Source organism: Vulpes lagopus, chromosome 15, assembly GCF_018345385.1.
Source record: "Vulpes lagopus strain Blue_001 chromosome 15, ASM1834538v1, whole genome shotgun sequence".
Lineage (NCBI taxonomy): Eukaryota > Metazoa > Chordata > Mammalia > Carnivora > Canidae > Vulpes > Vulpes lagopus.
The window spans coordinates 3,076,362-3,095,562 of record NC_054838.1 but is presented as its reverse complement, the minus strand read 5'-3'; the positions used below and the strand labels follow the sequence as shown (position 1 = coordinate 3,095,562).

Here is a 19,201-nt window from a genome sequence, read left to right as displayed (position 1 = left end):
CACTGCACATGGCTTTCAGTCATCTTCAATTATGAGGCCATCAAAACCCAGATGATGATGAGAAGTACTGTAGCAATTCTCATGAGCCCATTTCCAAAACATAAATATGTAAATTCCCTAAACTTGAAAGAACAGCAACCACAATGGCTCATCGAATGTGACAAAACATGAGACATAGCCTTAAATTACAAAAGCCACGGTTATTATGAAATGAATAATTGTTTTATTTGTCTCATGAAATTCTAACTTTCTCAAGTCTTCAAGATGGAGAACTTAAAAGCAGCGGTGAGCAATGTGTACCGCCTTTATCTCTAAGGATAAATCAACCTCATCAGCTCAGATTATGCTTTATTTCTTCTAAATCCAAAAGATGGCTCAGAATTTCTCTCTTGAGAAAGAACCTGTATCCTGGGCTTTATTCCCATTTGCCTCTCATCCAAACCTATGCTTCCATGTGCCATGTCCAGTTTTTTAGAGCTTGGCTCTCCCACTGTAAATAAAACCAACAGGGTGTATCTCCCTAAGACATAATTAAAAAAAAAAAAATCTGCAGTGTTTCATTTGGAGCCAGGACGGTAGGGTTAACCAGATTTTGTGATACAGTTCAGTCATCAAGCAAAACTAGACTTGAGGTTGGGTCTCGCTACCAGTTAGAGTCAGACCCGCCAAGACCAGAGTCTGGAGTTAAGAGGGTCAGAGAAGAGGAAACGAAGTCAGGGTCACTGGGGATCAATGCCACATGTCTAAGTAGGCCCGAGGACACAGGAAACGGAAGCAAGCAGTAAGGAAATAAAATAATATGTCCGTCTCAAGCTCCAGTGACACATGGACACCTGGGAATATTAGCTCCTAATGTTTTCTTCTCATAACATTAACTCACTTTATGTATCTACTGGTTGGTGTCACTGCCATGTTTATTGCAAGCAAATATGAGGAAATGTACCCTCCAGAAATTGGTGACTTTGCCTTTGTTACTGATAATACTTACACTAAACACCAAATCAGACAGATGGAAATGAAGATTCTAAGATCTTTAAATTTTGGTCTGGGCCGCCCTCTACCCCTGCATTTCCTTCGGAGAGCGTCTAAGATTGGAGAGGTTGATGTTGAGCAACATACTTTGGCCAAATACCTGATGGAGCTATCTATGTTGGACTACGATATGGTACACTTTCCTCCTTCTCAGATTGCAGCAGGAGCTTTTTGCTTAGCGCTGAAAATTCTCGATAATGGTGAATGGACACCAACTCTACAGCATTATCTGTCCTACACTGAAGAATCCCTTCTAAATGTCATGCAACACCTGGCTAAGAATATAGTCATGGTGAATCGTGGGCTTACAAAGCACATGACTATCAAGAACAAGTATGCCGCCTCTAAGCATGCTAAGATCAGCACTCTGGCACAGCTAAATTCTGCACTAGTTCAAGATTTAGCCAAGGCTGTGGCAAAGGTGTAACTTGTAAACATGCATTGGAGTATTGTAATATCTGCAAATAAAATTGGCACCATGTGCCATCTGTATATATTATATGTTACCTTTACTTACTTTTAATAAAGCTTGTGGTCCTTTTTAACTTCTTAAAAAAAAAAAAACTCGACTAATTATATCATGATTATAAAATTCATATCCCCTTGTACAGATGAGGAAAATGAGACACAAAGAATGTAAGTAACTTATGCAAAAATAATAGCTAATAAGCGCTATTCAAGCATGGGCAGAATGTTTCCAGAACCTGCGTAATCTAACACCAAGCTCTGTCACAACTGGTCAAAATGGTACAAATCTATTCTTATGTGCTTCTCCTCTAACTGACAGTGTAAGGTTGGAATCAAGTCTCTGGGAGAAAAGTTAAAAAAAATATATATATATATACATATATATATATATATGTATATATATATATATATTGCTTGATAGCAAAAAGAGGGGAAAAAATTTGGAAGTGGGGAGAGAATGAGATGTAATAGAGAGGACTGCAAAACCTGCCTGATGGACTCAGAAAGACTGCACAATTGACTCTTTCTTGATAGATTAAGTATAGTTGATCCTCGCACAACACAGGTATGAATTGTGCAGGTCCACCAGCAGGCGATTTTTTTCTAATAAATACAGTACAATACTGTGTGTTCTCTTCCTTGTGATTTTATTAATAATGTTTCTTTCCTCTGGCTTATTTTATGGTAAGAATGCAGTACATAATGCCCATAACATACAAAATACACGTTCATTGTTTATGGTATCTGCAAGGCTTTTGGTCAAGAGTAGGCTGTTTGCAGTTTAATTTTTGATCAGTCAACAGTTACTGTGCAGGAGTCAGCACCCCAACTCTCCCATCATTCAAGAGTCAACTGGAGGATGAAATGCTCAGTTTTGCCACTATACAGACCTGGGTTCAAAATATGTATCTTGCAGTTCCCTGAGATTTAGGGAAAACAATCGTCTTTAAAATTCACTTTCTTAAATTTTAAGAGGTTAATATCACCTACCTTTTAGAGTGGAGAAGATCTATATAGAACTTATTTTAAACTACCTTACAAATTCAGATTTAAAAAAATAATTACGTTTCTCCCTTTAAAAGTACTGTCATCCTCATAGTTCCATAAAGTGAAATAATAACCTGTCTTAACAGGAACTCAAATTTTCATTACCATTCAAAGATGCTAACATGGATGTCAAGAGGGGAGTACAGAAAGTTAAACTCCACTGCTTTAAATTTCAAGAACAGATAAATAACAAGCAATCACTTGAGTGCCTGTTTATTCAAAACAGAAAACAGAGGTAATTATCACTTGTATCAATGCAGCTCTGCAATAGAATGAAGACCTGAAACAAACCTTAAGGGTCAATGCCCTACTTACACAGATGAGAATCCTAAAGTCCAGAGAGGTGAACAGACCTTATGAAAGTCTTACAGCTGATTAGTGATAGAGCCTGGATTTGACTGTTGGTTTCAGGAGTATACCCCAGAAGATTCACATTTTTGGAGTAAAACTAATAGCAGCAGAGGGATAATGATACACACAGAAAGGGATAAAGTAGGTATAAGAAAAAAAAACCCCAAAAACCCTTCTTTACAAATATGGAGATTATTAAAGTTTAGTAAGCGTATTCATTTTTCCAAGGTGGAAAGTCTTAAATAAAAGTGACTTGATCCACAAATGTCCTGTAGTTCTGACTCAATCACTTTACATATACAAACAGTAATATGTATGTTAATTTGAAGAAATAAATCAAGTCAACCACTAAGCAAAACAGAGTCTTAATTCCAGGGATCTACTCACAGTTGCACTTAAAGAGAAGGGAGATGGAGGGAGAGAGAGAGAGACAGAGGGAGGAGGAACAGAGAGGGGATATTTCCATGGGTGTGAATAATTTATTAATCTGAACCCAGTTTCAGAAATGTAACGTGTTTAGACGTGAGTGACATGGTATACGGCATTCCATTGCCAGGATGCAGGATGTCAAACCCTTTCAGGGAGGGTGGTCCCGGGTTGTCCTTCCACATCCAGCTAAAAATCACCTCCTCTATGTGATGTTACTTACCCTTAACTCTCAGATGAACACTCAAAGGCCAAGAGACTTTTGTAATTAATCTTAAAGCTTCTTATACCTATGGCCTGGTTTGTCTAAGTATATGAAACTTCCAAAACTTTTCTAGTTAATGAGCAATTAGCAGCATATTTTATTTAGGGTGAAATTGAATAATATTAAGCATGAAGATCATTGATAGCCTATAAGGTTGTCATGGCCTGAAAGGTCAGGGTAGACGCATAGATTCTATAACATACAGAACACCTGCAAGACGGAAAAAATATAAAAAATAAAAAATAAAAATAAAAATAAAAATAAAAAGCTCCATATGGGAGATGGATAGAAGGCTAACATGCGTATTCTTCTGAATACATTTATTTTACAGGACATGTTCAGTCCATGAAAATTTAAAGTCTTGAGTTCCTGCTCTACATTCATTTCTAAGCTCTCACTTCTAAGAAGTACGTTCACCCAGTATTCTCTCTAAACATTTCATATTCCACTCCTAGAAGAAAATATTTTGCTTGCTTCAATCTTAGCAGATGCCTCTGCTAAAGAACCTGGGTATTTGCTTATTTTTAAAACACAATTCTTCATGATATGCACTTTCCTATAAGAGGGGAATTATCACTATAGAACTTAAAAAAAAAAAACAGGGCTAAGGGAGGAAAATATGCAGATTAATTCTACCTTAAAAATCAAGAAATTTTACAGCTGTGCATTATTCTTTTATCACTTAAAAAAGAGTTGTTACATTAATTCAGTAAAAATTTTTAAGCAGTAGAAGAATACGAACAACCTCTGGGACTCTACAGCTTAAATAAAACATGCATAGCTTGCCGGTTGAAAAAGCAGTGATCATGAATGTATTTATCAGGCATGAAAATGTTATTATCTAAAACACGAGATGCCGTTTCACAGCAGTTTGCTAGAAAATACGCAATCTGCAAATCAGTAATAATCCCTAATTAGTGCCGGAGTTGCCTTCCACCAAAGATTTTCTTGACTCTTTTTTAATTGTTAGTAGTTTATGATATATAAGCTACTGGATAAAGACACTTTTAGAAGATTTCAAACCTTGCTGAAGAATAAACTGATGGAACTATTATTTAAAATAAACTACTTGACATTAACAGGGTGTCCTGAAGAATAATTAAGTTAAAAAAAATCAACGATCCCAATTAGACCTTTTTTTTTTCTTCTGTTTTAAAGGAGGCCTGAATATTCTCTTTATGAGGAAAATTATTTGGGCCCAAAAGAAATGTAATGTTAGGATCTTTATTTTTAATAACCAATAATAATTTTTGCTAGAGAGAAGCCTACTCATTACTAACATTAAATTAGACTGTCTAGAGAGTCACAACTTCTCAGGGCTAGGAGGTACCTTATGTGTCACATCATACAACTGATGAGTTTTATGGACAAGGAAACTGAGAACCAGAGAGTTAAGAAATTTGCTGAGAAAAAAAAAAAGGAATTTGCTGAGTTGGGTTAGAGCAACATTAATATCTCATATCACACAGAATAAAAATACTCGTGGTAATACTTTTCTGCCATTTTCCATATGTGTTTGGTCATACTTCTTTAGCCAGGGGTATACTTAACCTGCAGAGATTAGACTGGCTTCTCTGTTTTTTAAATTTGGAAGAATAAAAATGAGACAAATTAAAAGTACAAAATTTTACCTATATTTTTTCTGATTTATGCAAATAGGCAATCCTTTAATTGTCTATCCAATGCAGGCTGAGTTATTTTGAAAAAGAATTCTCTCTTCATGACTTTTCTTCTAAATAACATTCATTTTTATAACTTCCAGTTAAAAATGGATAGAGTAATGTCACACACATACCATTTTCTCAGCTATAATTTTCAAATGAATCGGTTCCATAAAAGTCATTCCCAAAATGAATCACTGTATTTCTTCCAAATCAGCCTACATATAGTTTTAAAAATACACTATTGAATCATTACCTGTCTCTTCATTGGCTCACATCTGGAGTGACATTTATAGCATTTCCCACTTATTAAATGTTCACTCTCTAGCAATTTCAGACTCCTCTGTGAGGAATTATAGTGATTAATGGGTTCATTTTGACATGACCCTCAATCACAATGGAACAAAGTTCATTAGCTGTAAGATTGTGCTCTAAATTTTCAGATTGGTACAGAAATAGAATTAAAGTATCTTTCAAACAAACTTTACTCAAATATATAGTTTTATTGCATGCAATATCTAGTGGAACATCAGTCAGGACTATGGCAGCTTTACAATACTTTGTGTTGCATTAAAAGAAACATGGTAGTTGGAATAGTAAATTCAGCTTTCAAGTAACAGTTTTGCTATTTGCAATGCTTTGACCACATACAATTTCTTTGTTGTCTATACATTTCAAATATATTCATAAAAAGTAGAGATATCAACAGTATAAGATACATGATCAAATGATATAATTAATGCAATATAAAGGCTTTTGAACTATCTAAAACCTGCCTAGCAAATAAAAGTCGCACAATAAGTAAAATCTCATTAGCCAGCAAGGATCATAGAATATATATGAAATTACCCCTTCATCCATAAATGCCTAAAATGCTATCTTTGTCCTCATGGAATTAACTTACAAACAAGTTATTAATAGTTGTTATAAAGTAATGAAACTCTTTGTCATTTCTTATGGTGGTGATATTCCAAGACACACAGTTAAGAATAATTATGAAAAGAAATAGAGGTAAATGTGGAAAAAAAAAAAGAGGGAAATGCATAGCACATTAGCAGTAGATATTTCCACTGCAGTAAGAGAGGACAAAGGGACATGAGGCAAAATTCCATAACCCTCTGAAATAAATCTGGGATTACTAGGCATTGACAGTTGGCACGTATGTGCAAAAACCATAATGTCAGGTTAGAGCAATTTGGTAGATACTGATTAGCACAAGCATGACAGTACCATGAAGGGTCCTAGGGAGATAGACACACACACACACACACACACACACACACACACACACAGGTAACACATAGAAAGGGATGAGAATTTGGGTTGTAATTGTCAGACAGGAGAGTCTACTTATCTAGACTTGGCCAATACAATAGAGTAGATTGCTGAAGGAAATTGTTGACTCGGGGGCACTTGGGTGGCTCAGTGGTTGAACATCTGCCTTTGGCTTAGGGTGTGATCCTGGGGTCCTGGGATCAAGTCCCATGTCAGGCTCCCTGCAGGGAGCCTGCTTCTCCCTCAGCCTGTCTCTGTGTCTCTCTGTATCTCTCATGAATAAATAAATAAAATCTTTAAAAAAATTGACTCCATACTCCCCAAAGTACGTACTCTATTGAAAGTATGTACCTCCTTCCTGTTAGTGGGCTTCGTCATGTGGCTTGTTTGGCTTCATAGTAGAGGGAATGTGCATACCGTACTTAACTTTGGACATGCTCCTTTGACCTGTGGCTTGGGAGATATTAGCAGACATGGGAAAGCAGTGTCTTGATGCGTTTGAGGGGCTGGGCATGTTCAGTATACCTCCCTGGACATCATGAGCAGAGCTTCCCCTGTGCATCTATAAGCCCAGAAGAGACTCCTTACTAGAAACAGAATCCACCAGAACCTTAGCCTTGGACTTTTATCCTCCAAAACTGTGAGAAAATAAATTTCTGTTGTTTAAGCCACCTAGTCTATGGTATGTTGTTATGGGAGCCTCAGCAAACTACTATATACAAAAATAAGACCATCTAAAGAAAATTTGGGTTTCCTAGCAGGGAAAACAAACAAATAAATAAAAAATATGCTGAGCTGTTGGGAGAGGGTAAGCATGATATAAAGTGGGTGGTGGAAGACAGCAGCTTTGATTAATTATGTGTCCTCAAAGCCATAAATGAAGTAGCCATGTTTTTTTATGTTAATTTTTAACTCCGTTTTACCTGCTCATCCCCTAAGAAGATCACTGACAGTAACTCACTTTCAAATTTAAATTGAGCTAGCAGTGTAAGGGAAGAGATACCATTTCTCCAACAGTTTCCCCATTATCAAATATTCCCTGGTAAAGAAAGAAGGAATGCACATAATTCTAATCTCCATTTCAAAGTATCAGACTTCCTGATAAATAGAACAATGATATTTTTCTAGGAGGAGAGTTCACATCTATGGGATTATTTTAGCAGGATGTCCATAATTATAATTGGTTATGGGAACTAAACCTAGGATATGGATTTATGGGCCATAATTTCCTCAAAAATGCCATATAAATAGGCAAGGTATAAAATGGAGACGTTTCATGAACTAAAAGCTACCCATGTATTTCATTAGTAAAGAAGGACATGTAGAATGATCCTGAATGTGCCAGACATTTTCCTGTTTAAAATGTGTCTCTTGGGATCCCTGGGTGGCGCAGCGGTTTAGTGCCTGCCTTTGGCCCAGGGCGTGATCCTGGATACCCGGGATCGAGTCCCACGTCGGGCTCCCGGTGCAGGGAGCCTGCTTCTCCCTCTGCCTATGTCTCTGCCTCTCTCTCTCTCTCTGTGACTATTTAAAAAAAAATAATAATAAATAAATAAAAAATAAAAAAATAAAATGTGTCTCTTGATTCTTTGTATACTTGAAGCCGCCCAGAAATTCTAATACTAGACACCATCTCTGATTTGTGTGAATAGGATTTGACAATCTGATCTTGTGTGTTACCTCGCCCCACACTTTTGTCCCACTCTGCAATTCAGGAGGCAAATCTCTATAGACCACACCCATGTCTATTGGTTGGCCAATGGATGCCACTGACCGGATTCCAGAGGGTAGGCCTAGAAAATAATTGACATATGGAGACTCACACCTGCCTCCATCATTGTCTCCCTGCCTTGCAGTGGGTCTGACAGTGGCAATGATCCGAGGTACCAGCTCTGTGAGCCAGCACCTCTTCCATGGTTTAATCCAAGGCTTCGTTTCCCCTATTTCCTCCTCTTGCTCTTTTAGGCCTTGATAGAGTAATGGCTTTCTGATGTGGTTAATATGTGGTTGCCTCATATTTTTTGTTGGATACTTTATACTGTTTATACCTCTGTAAGTCGCCTGGGATCAAATATTTGAGTGTGGGGACCTATAACTATTAGGACCCCCAACTCCTACAACCATCAACAAAGATTTCTATGAACTTAGGATTTCGTCCGAGTAATATTATCTTCTTTAGTATCTGCCTAATTTTCAACTAGACTAAAATTTCATTTTGAATGAGAATTTCACTCTGTGTTTAACAAAGATTTCAAGCTTTTTGTTTTCAAATAACTGTATCCAGAGAAGATAAGCATGGCCCCTGCGCAAGGATGACACGCAAATTCATGAAGTGTTCCATATTTTTCGAGGAGCCTGCTTCTCCATCTACCTGTTTCTCCCTTTGCTATGTCTCTGCCTCTCTCTCTTATGAATAAATAAAAATAAAATCTTAAAAAAAAAACAAATAACTTTATCCAAACATGAGATATTAAACTGTGGTCTTAAAAAATGCCAGGGAACTCAGGATTCCTGGAAGTGGAGACAATGGAGCTAGTTGAGCATGCATGATGTTTGGATTCCTCAGAGGAACTTTTCTTCTAAAAATTCTACTTTTTCTATTTTTCTATGTTTGTAGAGTAGCCTTGAATTGTTTCGGTTTTCCAACTCACATTCATCGGTTACCAGAACTGGAAGGTGCCTTAGAGATAATTCTGCGAAGTCTTCAACTGGCAAACAAAGAAACTCTGACCAAGGTTGAGGAGTAATTTGCTTCAAATCCCATAACTCATGAGCAGTAAAGCCAGGCTTGGTTCTCTTTCTCCCAACATACCATTTATATCAATAGGAGAAAATTCCTACAAATACCTGCCTACAAATTTCTCTATACACAAAATTGTTATACTTTTCTTACAGGATACCTGTTCTGATCAGAGTAAATAGAAAATGTAGATAACTGTATCTGGTATAATAAATAAAAATGTTTCTTGTTGGTATGAAAGCATAGACAAACCACTTTAAAAATGGGGCATCAGGCTTGTTGAAGTCATGAATAACTTGGCATTGAAGCATGTTCATTACAACATAAGATTCTTGGAATGTGTGAACAAATCAAAGGCACGTTCATTGCCCCCAGCAATCATGCAAGGTTTTTGTGGTATTTGCGTCTCTTAAATATATGCAGAATCCTAAATAATGTGGTTAGACCCCAAATCAATTATGATTTCAGGAAGGAGGCACAGGAAATTGTGTGAAGAACCCATAGGGATGCCTGATGGGAGCTGAATGTTGAAGAGTGTTGAGAAATTGAGAAGATGTAGAGGAGGAAAACAGCCCTTAAAGATAAGAAGAAATCCACAAAGTCATTTAATTCCATCTATCCATCCATCCATCCATCCATCCATCCATCCATTTATTCAGTCCACAGAGAGTAGGCAGTCATAATGTGGCAGACACAGTTTTAAGTAGGAAAATATACTAGTGAATAAAACAGAAACTCCTTCATTTTAGAACCATATTCTATTTGGGGGGGGAGGCAGTCAGTAAAGAATATACAATCAAATATATGCCAGATGAGAATTACTATAGAAAAATAAGAATATAAGAGCATATGGAGTATGTCACAGCTCCTTCCAGCCCAAGAGACCTAACAGGATCCAATTCTAAAACAACCTAGGGGCTACCTCCACCTCAGCAAGCCTGGCCACTCTCCCACCTTGAGAGTGTACGTTCATTTCAATAAACTGCTCTGTGCTTGCTACTTTCCTTCTGTCCACCTAGATCTTCTGGGAATCCAAGGACTGAGACCTCCATTCACACATGCAGACCCTCTCTTACCATAACAACCAGAGGTTGTTATATGGTGTGGTCAGAGACGGCCTCACTGGGAGGTACATTTGAGCAGATGCCAGATGAAGCAATGAGAGATGCTCAGATTTTCTGGATGAAAAACTGTAGCAAGAGCAAAAGGTCCATGCCTTGGGTGTTAGTTCTGTGTGGTCCTTGATACTATTTCAAGGAGTTCGGGATAGAACCAATTCTCTCTAATCTTTCAATGGTTTTGACAGGATATAATTCTCTTCATTTTAAAATCTTTACTGCTCAAATATTTGAGTGTTTTTAAAATACCTTGCGTTCTGTCTGTTTTATTCCTTCAATCCTGACTGGCACACCATTTGGAAGCAAAACTGCAGACCCACAAAGATGAAAATAAGAGATTATCTTACTAATTATACCTGTTAGTGGTATAACAGGTATAATCCAACAGGTATACCTGTTACATTATTGAGAAGACATCAGTATTGGTAGAAAACAGAATTCACTTGGTCATTTTCATAAGATGGCAAAAGACTAGCAAAAGGTTACTCAAATGATCAGCCTGTGATCATTTGGGATAAAATACATAATGAAGGCAAGGCTTTGAAAGACTCATTACCACCTATGAGAATCTATTATGAAGCCAAACAGGATATAGAATTGGAGTAGGAGTGGTGAGTGAATTACTAATTCTGATATCACCGGGATCTTAAAGAAAATTTTAAAAAGGTTAGAATTTAATACCCTGCTTAGAAGGCATGGTTAGAGGATCAGAACTATTATGATCCTGCTTAAAAAAACAAACAAACAAACAAAACAAAACAAAACAAAACAAAAAAACAAAAACAGGGCAGCCCAGGTGGCTCAGCAGTTTAGCACCACCTTTGGCCCAGGGCGTGATCCTGGAGTCCTGGGATCGAGTCCCACGTCAGGCTCCCTGAATGGAGCCTGCTTCTCCCTCTGCCTGTGTCTCTGCCTCTCTCTGTCTGTCCCTCATGAATAAATAAATAAAATCTTAAAAAAAAATAACGTTGATCTCTTATAGCTACTGAGGCGATATATTTGAAAATGAGTTAAAAATGTTTCTATATGTGGTTGTATTACAATTTAGGTTAAATTAATAACATCACCTGGGTTCTATTTGAAAGTTAGGGACCTACTTTTAGGTCTTGAAAGAATCAGATCTTAGGGCACCTGGGTGGCTCAGTGGTTGAGCATCTCGCTCAGGGTGTGATCCTGGAGTCCTGGGATCAAGTCCCACATCGGGCTACCTGCAGGGAGCCTGTTTCTCCCTCTTCTGGTGTCTTTGCTTTCCTCTGTGTGTCTCTCATGAGTAAATAAATTAAAATCTTTGAAGAAAAAAAAAGTCAACTCTTGAAATCAGAAATGGAAAATGAATTTGAATATCATGAATAAAGCTCTCTGAATATCTTACCAACAACAGTAATCATACTTATCTGGGTGATTTGTCAGGCCTTGTTTAACAATGATCTGGAGCGGGTGCCCCACTGAAAAACAGCAATTCTCTTCATTCTCCAAGACCATCACCCTCACTGCCTTCAGCTTGTTTATTTTTTTTAAGATTTTATTTATTTATTCATGAGACACACAGAGAGAGGCAGAAAGATAGGCAGAGGGAAAAGCAGGCTGCATGTGAGGAGCCCAGTGTGGGGACTCAATCTCTGGGACCACGACCTGAGCCAAACGCAGATCCTCAACCACTGAGCCACCCAGGTGCTCCCTCCAGGCTTATAATGGGCCTTTCATCCTAGTCTTCTTCAGTTAGGAGAAAAATTCAAAGTCTGACTCAGAAGTAGATAGATTATATATGAAAAATAAATGACGAAAGCTTGCTAATTTCTATCAGCATAACTTGTGAAGTAATGTTGGGATGTATTCTGGTGCTATTAAATAAGAAAGAAAAGAACATAATATCAGATAAGAAAACACTTACTTAATATGAGTGAACTCCCTAAGATTTTGGATCCATTGTGTTAGCTTAAGTAACTGGAAATGACTAAGTTTTCTGGTAGTTGGCTAAAACCTATACTGGGCAGTGACCTAAAATAAACTAAAGAATTAAGTAGATATGATTTTATTTAACAAAAACCAAAATCCAAAAGTAAGTTATCTATAACATACCACCCTTAAATATAATGACATCCAAACTAAAAGTAAATGTATGAAAAATATGTATCATGCCTACAAATAATCAAAAGAAACTTGGAGTAGCTAAACTAATATCAGATATATTAGTATTAGACAAAGAATATTACCAAAAACAGATTCGATTTCTAATGATAAATCATCAAGAGATAATGTATTTATATATTGGAAAACAAAACATCAGTATTCATAAAATCAAAACCAATAGAACTTAGAGGAGAAACAGAAAAATCCACAATTGCAGTTGGAGATTTAAACATTATCCTCTCAGTAATAAATAGAACAAGTAGAGAAAAACCAGTGAGGACACAGAAGATATGAACAGCACAGAAGATTTGAACGGTACAACTGATCAACTCAATTTAACTGGCATTTATAGAATGTTCCACCCAACAATAGCACAATATAAATGTTTTTCTACTACATACAGAACATTTACCAAGATAAAACCACAACCTATTCTGTGCCATAAAATAGTTACAATAAATTCTAAGCAACTGAAACACACAAATATGTTCTTTAACCACAATGGAATCAAATTAAAACTCAATAATGGAACAGTATCGGGAAAGGGCCACACAATTGGAAACTGAACAATACTCTTTTAAATAACCCATGAGCCAAATAATAAATCACAAGGGGAATTAGAAAATTCTTTGAAATAAATAAAGCTTAAAAAATGACATATCAAAAATAATGTCAGTGTTCTACGGGAAGTACTTAGCATTAACTTGGAATCAGGGGAGCCTAGAGATAAAAAAAACAAGTACTATATTTGTAAAATTAAAAAAAAAAGTATGATTAAAGACCATCTGCTTGAGAGGTGTCTGGCTTGTTCAGTTGGTAGAACACGTAATGGTTGATTTGGGGGTTGTGAGTTCAAGCCCCTCATTGTGCATGGAGTCTACATTAAAAAAAAAAACATTTTCTTGGAAAGACATATTTTGAGTTCATGTTTCTGAAATACCACCACTGTGCATCAAATGGGTGTCTCATTTAATTTAAAAAAATGATTTAGTACTGCCTTATTATTTTTCTAAAAATGAGAAATTCAGTGATAACAGAAGATAAAAAAGAAGTTATAACGTGGAACACAGGATGCCTAATCAAGGCAATCCCTTTCATTCCACTTGATGTAGCTGATGGTAAGTGTTTAGATGAGTTAGTACTTCCAACGTTAACGCTCTCCAACTGACCACACCTCTAGGTAAGCCACACTCCTTCTCCAAAACTTAGTTTCATCAACTATAAAGTGAATGAGTGTATTTATTAAAATATATAGTCCCATCTATCTTGAAAACTCTATATTTTTATTTGACAAATATCATTAAGCTCTTGATAACATGTATTCCATGTGATGAAGGAATTGCAAAAATTTTTGTCATCTTTTTTCTCAAATTGCTTACAATCCATTGCATAAGATAAACCTTAAACATGTAATAGAAATGCAGATTAGTCTGTGATACGGTTTAAAATGTAAATTTAATCCAAATGCTGAGGATCACGGAAAAACTAACATTTTTCTTAGGGTAGGTCACAGAATTATGGATATCTGTATTGGTGTATCATTGATTTGGTAACCTTACTGAGCATAGCTTTTCTTCGCATCCCCCATATTAACAAGTGATGTCCAGTCTTTAGAGGTCCATGGATTTATGGCAAGAAAATAAAATCAGTGTCACAGTATGACATGCCCCAAAGTCACATCTTACATAGCAGAGTTGCCCAGTAGTCAGTGCAGCCAACTGGTCTAAAAAATGTGAAAACTATTCAGCAGGTCTGCAATACCTAGAAACACAACTTATTCTTTTAAAAAAGAGAGAGAGAGATAGATGATAGATGATAGATAGATGATAAATAGATAATAGATGATAGATAGATGATAGATGATAGGTAGATAGATAATAAATAGATGATAGATAGATAGATAGATAGATAGATAGATAGATAAATGATAGATGGATGATAGGTAGATGATAGATGATAGATAGGTAGGTAGGTAGATAGATAATAAATAAATAGATAATAGATGATAGATAAATAGATAGATGATAGATGATAGATAGATGGATGATAAATAGAAATAACTCACAGTAACGAGGTTTGTCTGAAGCAGCCTCTTCAGATTGTTTGATGTAGTACAACCAAAGTGACGTTTCTAGACTTGTGTTCTCTGGGTCAAGTTACAGCAGGGGACATTTGGCCTAGGGGGAAAAAAACGTCAAGCTTATGTCCAAAACTCATCAAAGCCTGCAGCTGGGGCACATATAGTAACCACTGGAAATAGAGCAAATGAAGGCTTCACAAATCCCTGAAAAGAATCAGTTTTAACTTGTAAAGCCTGGCATAATTTCCTCTCCTTTGCTCCAGGCCTTACATTTTACACATTTTTTTCTTTTCTTACTGTCCCCGGGCAATGCCTTGCTGTGGAATAAGTCCTCCTGGTAAGGCGTGTGCGTGAGAATGTAACAACAGGACACCAAGCAAGGCTTCCTAGTGCTTTACCGTCTTTCCTTTCCCACAGTTCATTAAGAAAAAATGAATATTTGCTCCATTTAGGAATCAGAAACATTGGAAAATACATTTGCTTGGAGCATGAAGTCTTAATTCTTAAGTGAAAATTAAAATAAAATGCCCAATTTCTTCAATTCATGCTATACTATTAAACAATATGAAGCACAATTTCAAGCTGCAGGAAAATGGGATGGAGCAGGTATATCTTTTATTTTCTCCATATGACTCCAATATTATCTTTAAAAAAATAACTGCTGAGAATAACCAGTCATTTTAAAGTAATTTAAACATATCCTAAACTGAAAATTCAATATGCCCCTGAGCTCCCCATGATCCATTTCAAGTTTTCTAACTCTGTTTAAAAAAATACCAAAGACTCCAAAGGCCATTTCCTAGATGGCCCCACCAGACTCACAGAGGATGCATGCGGCATGTAGAATGAACCCAAGATCTCTTAGCATAAGCATGGCCTCTGAGGCAAACCTGGACTATCAGAGACCCAGAAATCTAGAATATAAAAACTGTAGAGCAGGTTACTAAATAAGGACATAAATGATCTTAGTATTTATTAAAACACTGTATAGCTCACTTCCATTATGAGTTACCATCTCAAAACTTTTTCAAGATATTAATATCAACGTCTCTCAAAGCGTGGAGCAAAGAACACTGACAACAGACATGCGCCACTGTTTACGAGTCCACCGTGTATTTATGACTCACATCACAATCTGAGAACGTGTCTACACCGTATGCATGAGGAAAGCCACCTCTCAGAATAAGGGCCACTTATCCAAAGGACAAGCAAAGTCAGGATTCCACGCCTCTGTGATTCCAAGGCTTTCTCCCCCATGTGACTCAGTCTCGTGATGACCAAAAGAAATCCAAATGCTTTTCCTTTGCTATTTCTTCACTAAAATGCCAAGGTGCTCCTATCAGCTTTCACTGAAGTCTCTCAGGGCCACTGAGACTTGAAATTGAAAGGGATCCCACCACTATATAATCCCATACTACCTACCCCTCCCAGGCCCAATGCTTCGAATATGAGTGAAGATTTTTCATTCTTCAACGGTCCAGTTTACTATCTCTACGCGTGACTCCTTTTATTTCCAGACACTGTACTTCTCAGTTCATTTTGTATTCAATTGAAACTCTCTTTGTATTGTACTGGCCACGTTCAATTCTGCTGTGAAGGTGTAGCGCGTATGAGTTCTGTAGCACCACCATGTATTTTAACTGGTCTTCACTCTAACTTCTCCACCAGCGTACCCAATCTCTCACACCCAGCGTTGGTGCTGGCACGTGCCACTTAAATAATTGTATTGAATTAATGCACGGGTGTCCACTACTAAGTGGAAATTCATATGATATTTCTATCCACAAAATAATAATAAGAACTTTGTGAGGTTTTCATCATTCTGGAGTCTGGGAATTGGGGAGATGTTTCATTTTGAGAATCTACTGTACCCAGCCCAAATAAGTGTATGATATGTTAGCTCTTTCACTCATCATTTCATCTCTCTGACACACGTGTCAAAAATGCTGAGCTTGGGCACATACTACGTACTACAGAGACCCAATTATAATATGTAAGTATGTAAGACAGACAGAAGCCAAAGATTCACCAGCTCATGGGAGACCTCACCATAGGTCCAAATGTCTACTAACAAATGCAGCTTTGGTTTTGTAATCATTCCAGATGAATGATTACACCCCTGGGACCTAGAACATGTTTACAACTTCCTAAAAGTCCTTTTTCCAAGGACTCAGGTCATTTTCTCAATATCTAGATTTATGTCAACATTTGATATTTCAGTAAATGAGCAGATGGTGAGATCGTGCCTTCAATGAGGGGAATACATTGATCCAGGAACTAACATGCAGGTTCTAGTCTGGAAGTCAACTCATACGGAAAGACTTGGTTTCTTCTGATTCTTACTACTGCCCTTCCCTGAATCCTGTCTGCACTTACAGAAGAGTAAGGGGAATTAAAAAATAATAATAATAAAGTAGGCAAAATTATCTAGTCATCTAAAGTAGTGTTATAAAATAATGATTATTTAAAGACACTATAATATTCATTGAGAATTTTCTCTCTCTTTTAGAAATTTTAATTATGTATTTATTTATGAGAAAGAGAGAGAATAGGACAAGAGAAGGTGCGAGAGAGAGACAGAGAAGGAGAGAGACAGAGAGCACAAGCAGGGAGAGGGGCAGAGGGAGAAGCAGGCTCCGCACTGAGCGGGGAGCCCGATGCGGAGCCTCAACCCCAGAACTCTGGGGTCATGACCTGATGCTTAACTGACTGAGCCACCCAGGAACTTTCTAGGTGGCAAGTGCTATGAATGTCAATCTGAATGGCCTCCTGGTAAGGCATTATCCACTTTAAAAAAAATGATAAAAATTAGGTTTAGTCTCCTAGCAAAGAAAAAAAAGCATTTAAACCCAGATCTCAAATGAGAATTAGCTATACCATCTTTATTCTGTTATGCGCTGGGTAAGAATGAAAAGCGATTACTAATTTCTATTGGGTAATCAAAAACTTCTCATTTTTGTCTGCAATTTCCATTATTAATTCTCCCGTGCTGTTGACAGTGGCAGCACTGGAACTTCTACAGAACCAACATTTATTGGTACTTTATAAATAACTGGGTGATGATGCAGCCTCGTTCAGAATTAGTTAAAATTTTGAGCTAATGTTTGAGGAGATTCCCTAGGTTTTCTCTTAAAAATAAAAACATTTCTAGAAAGAAAAGAAAACTCCAGAATGGTGGAAATAGGTATCAAGAAACTGCCAGATTAAACTGCCACAATGACATTAGTACGCATTTTTGAATGCGTACATTCAAAATGTTTGAATACACATTTTTGAATACACATTTGAATACACATTTTTGTGTATGTTTGAATGCACATTTTTGTCTTTGGAACAGTCTATTCAGCAAGACTTTCCCTGTACTGCACAGAAGTCAGCATCACTGCGAATGGCATGATGGCAGGAAACAAACAAACAAACTAAAGATTTCTTGCTTTAGAGGGAAATTAAAAAAAAAAAAAAAAAGCTGTGCTTTGTGACTATTGCAGCAAGACACTGAAGCAACTTGGAAAACAGAACACCTGTAGTCACGTCCTGACTCCACCCTTTCTAACGAGAGTCATTAGCCACCTCACATACTCTAAATATCTGTTTCCTCACCTATAAAATGAGGGTAAGGTTAAAATTTATATCCTGGGTTTTGTGAGGCTCAAAAGGGATCATGTGGTACACTTGTTTCCCACCTTGCATCCTGGAATCACTTGGAGAGCTTCCAGAACTACTTTATGCCTGCATCCCCCCCCGCCCCCCCATGGCTTAATTGGCTAGTGGGTGACCTGAGATTGAGAGATTTAACAACATCCCCAGGATAAATATTGCAACTACTGTTCTCCCAACACACTGCTGAGCGCTGTGTCTCAACATGTACTGGTTCTGTTATTACTGGAGGTAACACCGAACGTGTGACCTTGAGCAATGACCGGCCTGTCTGAAATGCAGTTTCAACCTACATAAGGTAAAAACGAAAACATGATCATGTTTACCAGATGCCCAGTAAAATGCCCGGGTGGGAGCACAGAGAATACATGTTATTTTCCCTCAGGGCACCTGGGTGACTCAGTCAGTCAACTGTCTGACTCTTGACTGTGGCTCAGATCATAGTTTTGGGGTCATGATGTCAGGGTCCTGAGATCCACCCCCGTGTTGGTCTCCAACCCGGGTGTCAATCCCGCTTAAGATTCTCTCTCCTTCTCTTTCTGCCCCTCCCTGCCCCACTTGGGCTCTCTCTCTAAAATTAAAACAAAAAAAGAAAACTCTAAATGTTATTTCAATGTTCTTTGTTCCCAAATTACCTTATGGATCTTCTTTATATATCATTATGAATATTGATAAGTTAAGAACCAATCTGAACACAGGGCTCTGGATTTAATGCAAAGCATGTGACACTATACCTGTCCTTACACAATTTATTCTTGCTTTACTGAAATCATTACTCCTTCCTGCCCTAAAATTTCCTGCCTCTATACATTTGCTTACATGGTCAAAAACCTCTCCTTTTTTTTAAAAAAAATATAGCTCAAATGCTCTGTGACAAAAGCCTTCCTTACCTCCTGTTATTTGGTTTATGGAAGTAAATCACTTCTTCCTCTGAACCTATACATCAGTTTC

At 37.2% G+C, this 19,201-nt stretch overlaps 1 protein-coding gene and 1 non-coding gene across 2 annotated transcripts; both read left to right on the top strand.

Annotated features, from left to right (window-relative positions):
• Window positions 1-782: 782 nt before the first annotated feature.
• On the top strand, window positions 783-1,574 carry LOC121475915 (G2/mitotic-specific cyclin-B1-like). The gene has a single exon (XM_041729584.1). It carries the CDS (start codon window positions 884-886, stop codon window positions 1,457-1,459), a length of 576 nt encoding a protein of 191 aa, XP_041585518.1. The 5' UTR covers window positions 783-883; the 3' UTR covers window positions 1,460-1,574.
• A 7,195-nt stretch (window positions 1,575-8,769) lies between these two features.
• On the top strand, window positions 8,770-8,872 carry LOC121476720. The gene has a single exon (XR_005984009.1). It is a non-coding gene; the product is annotated as a U6 spliceosomal RNA (small nuclear RNA).
• Window positions 8,873-19,201: the final 10,329 nt, after the last annotated feature.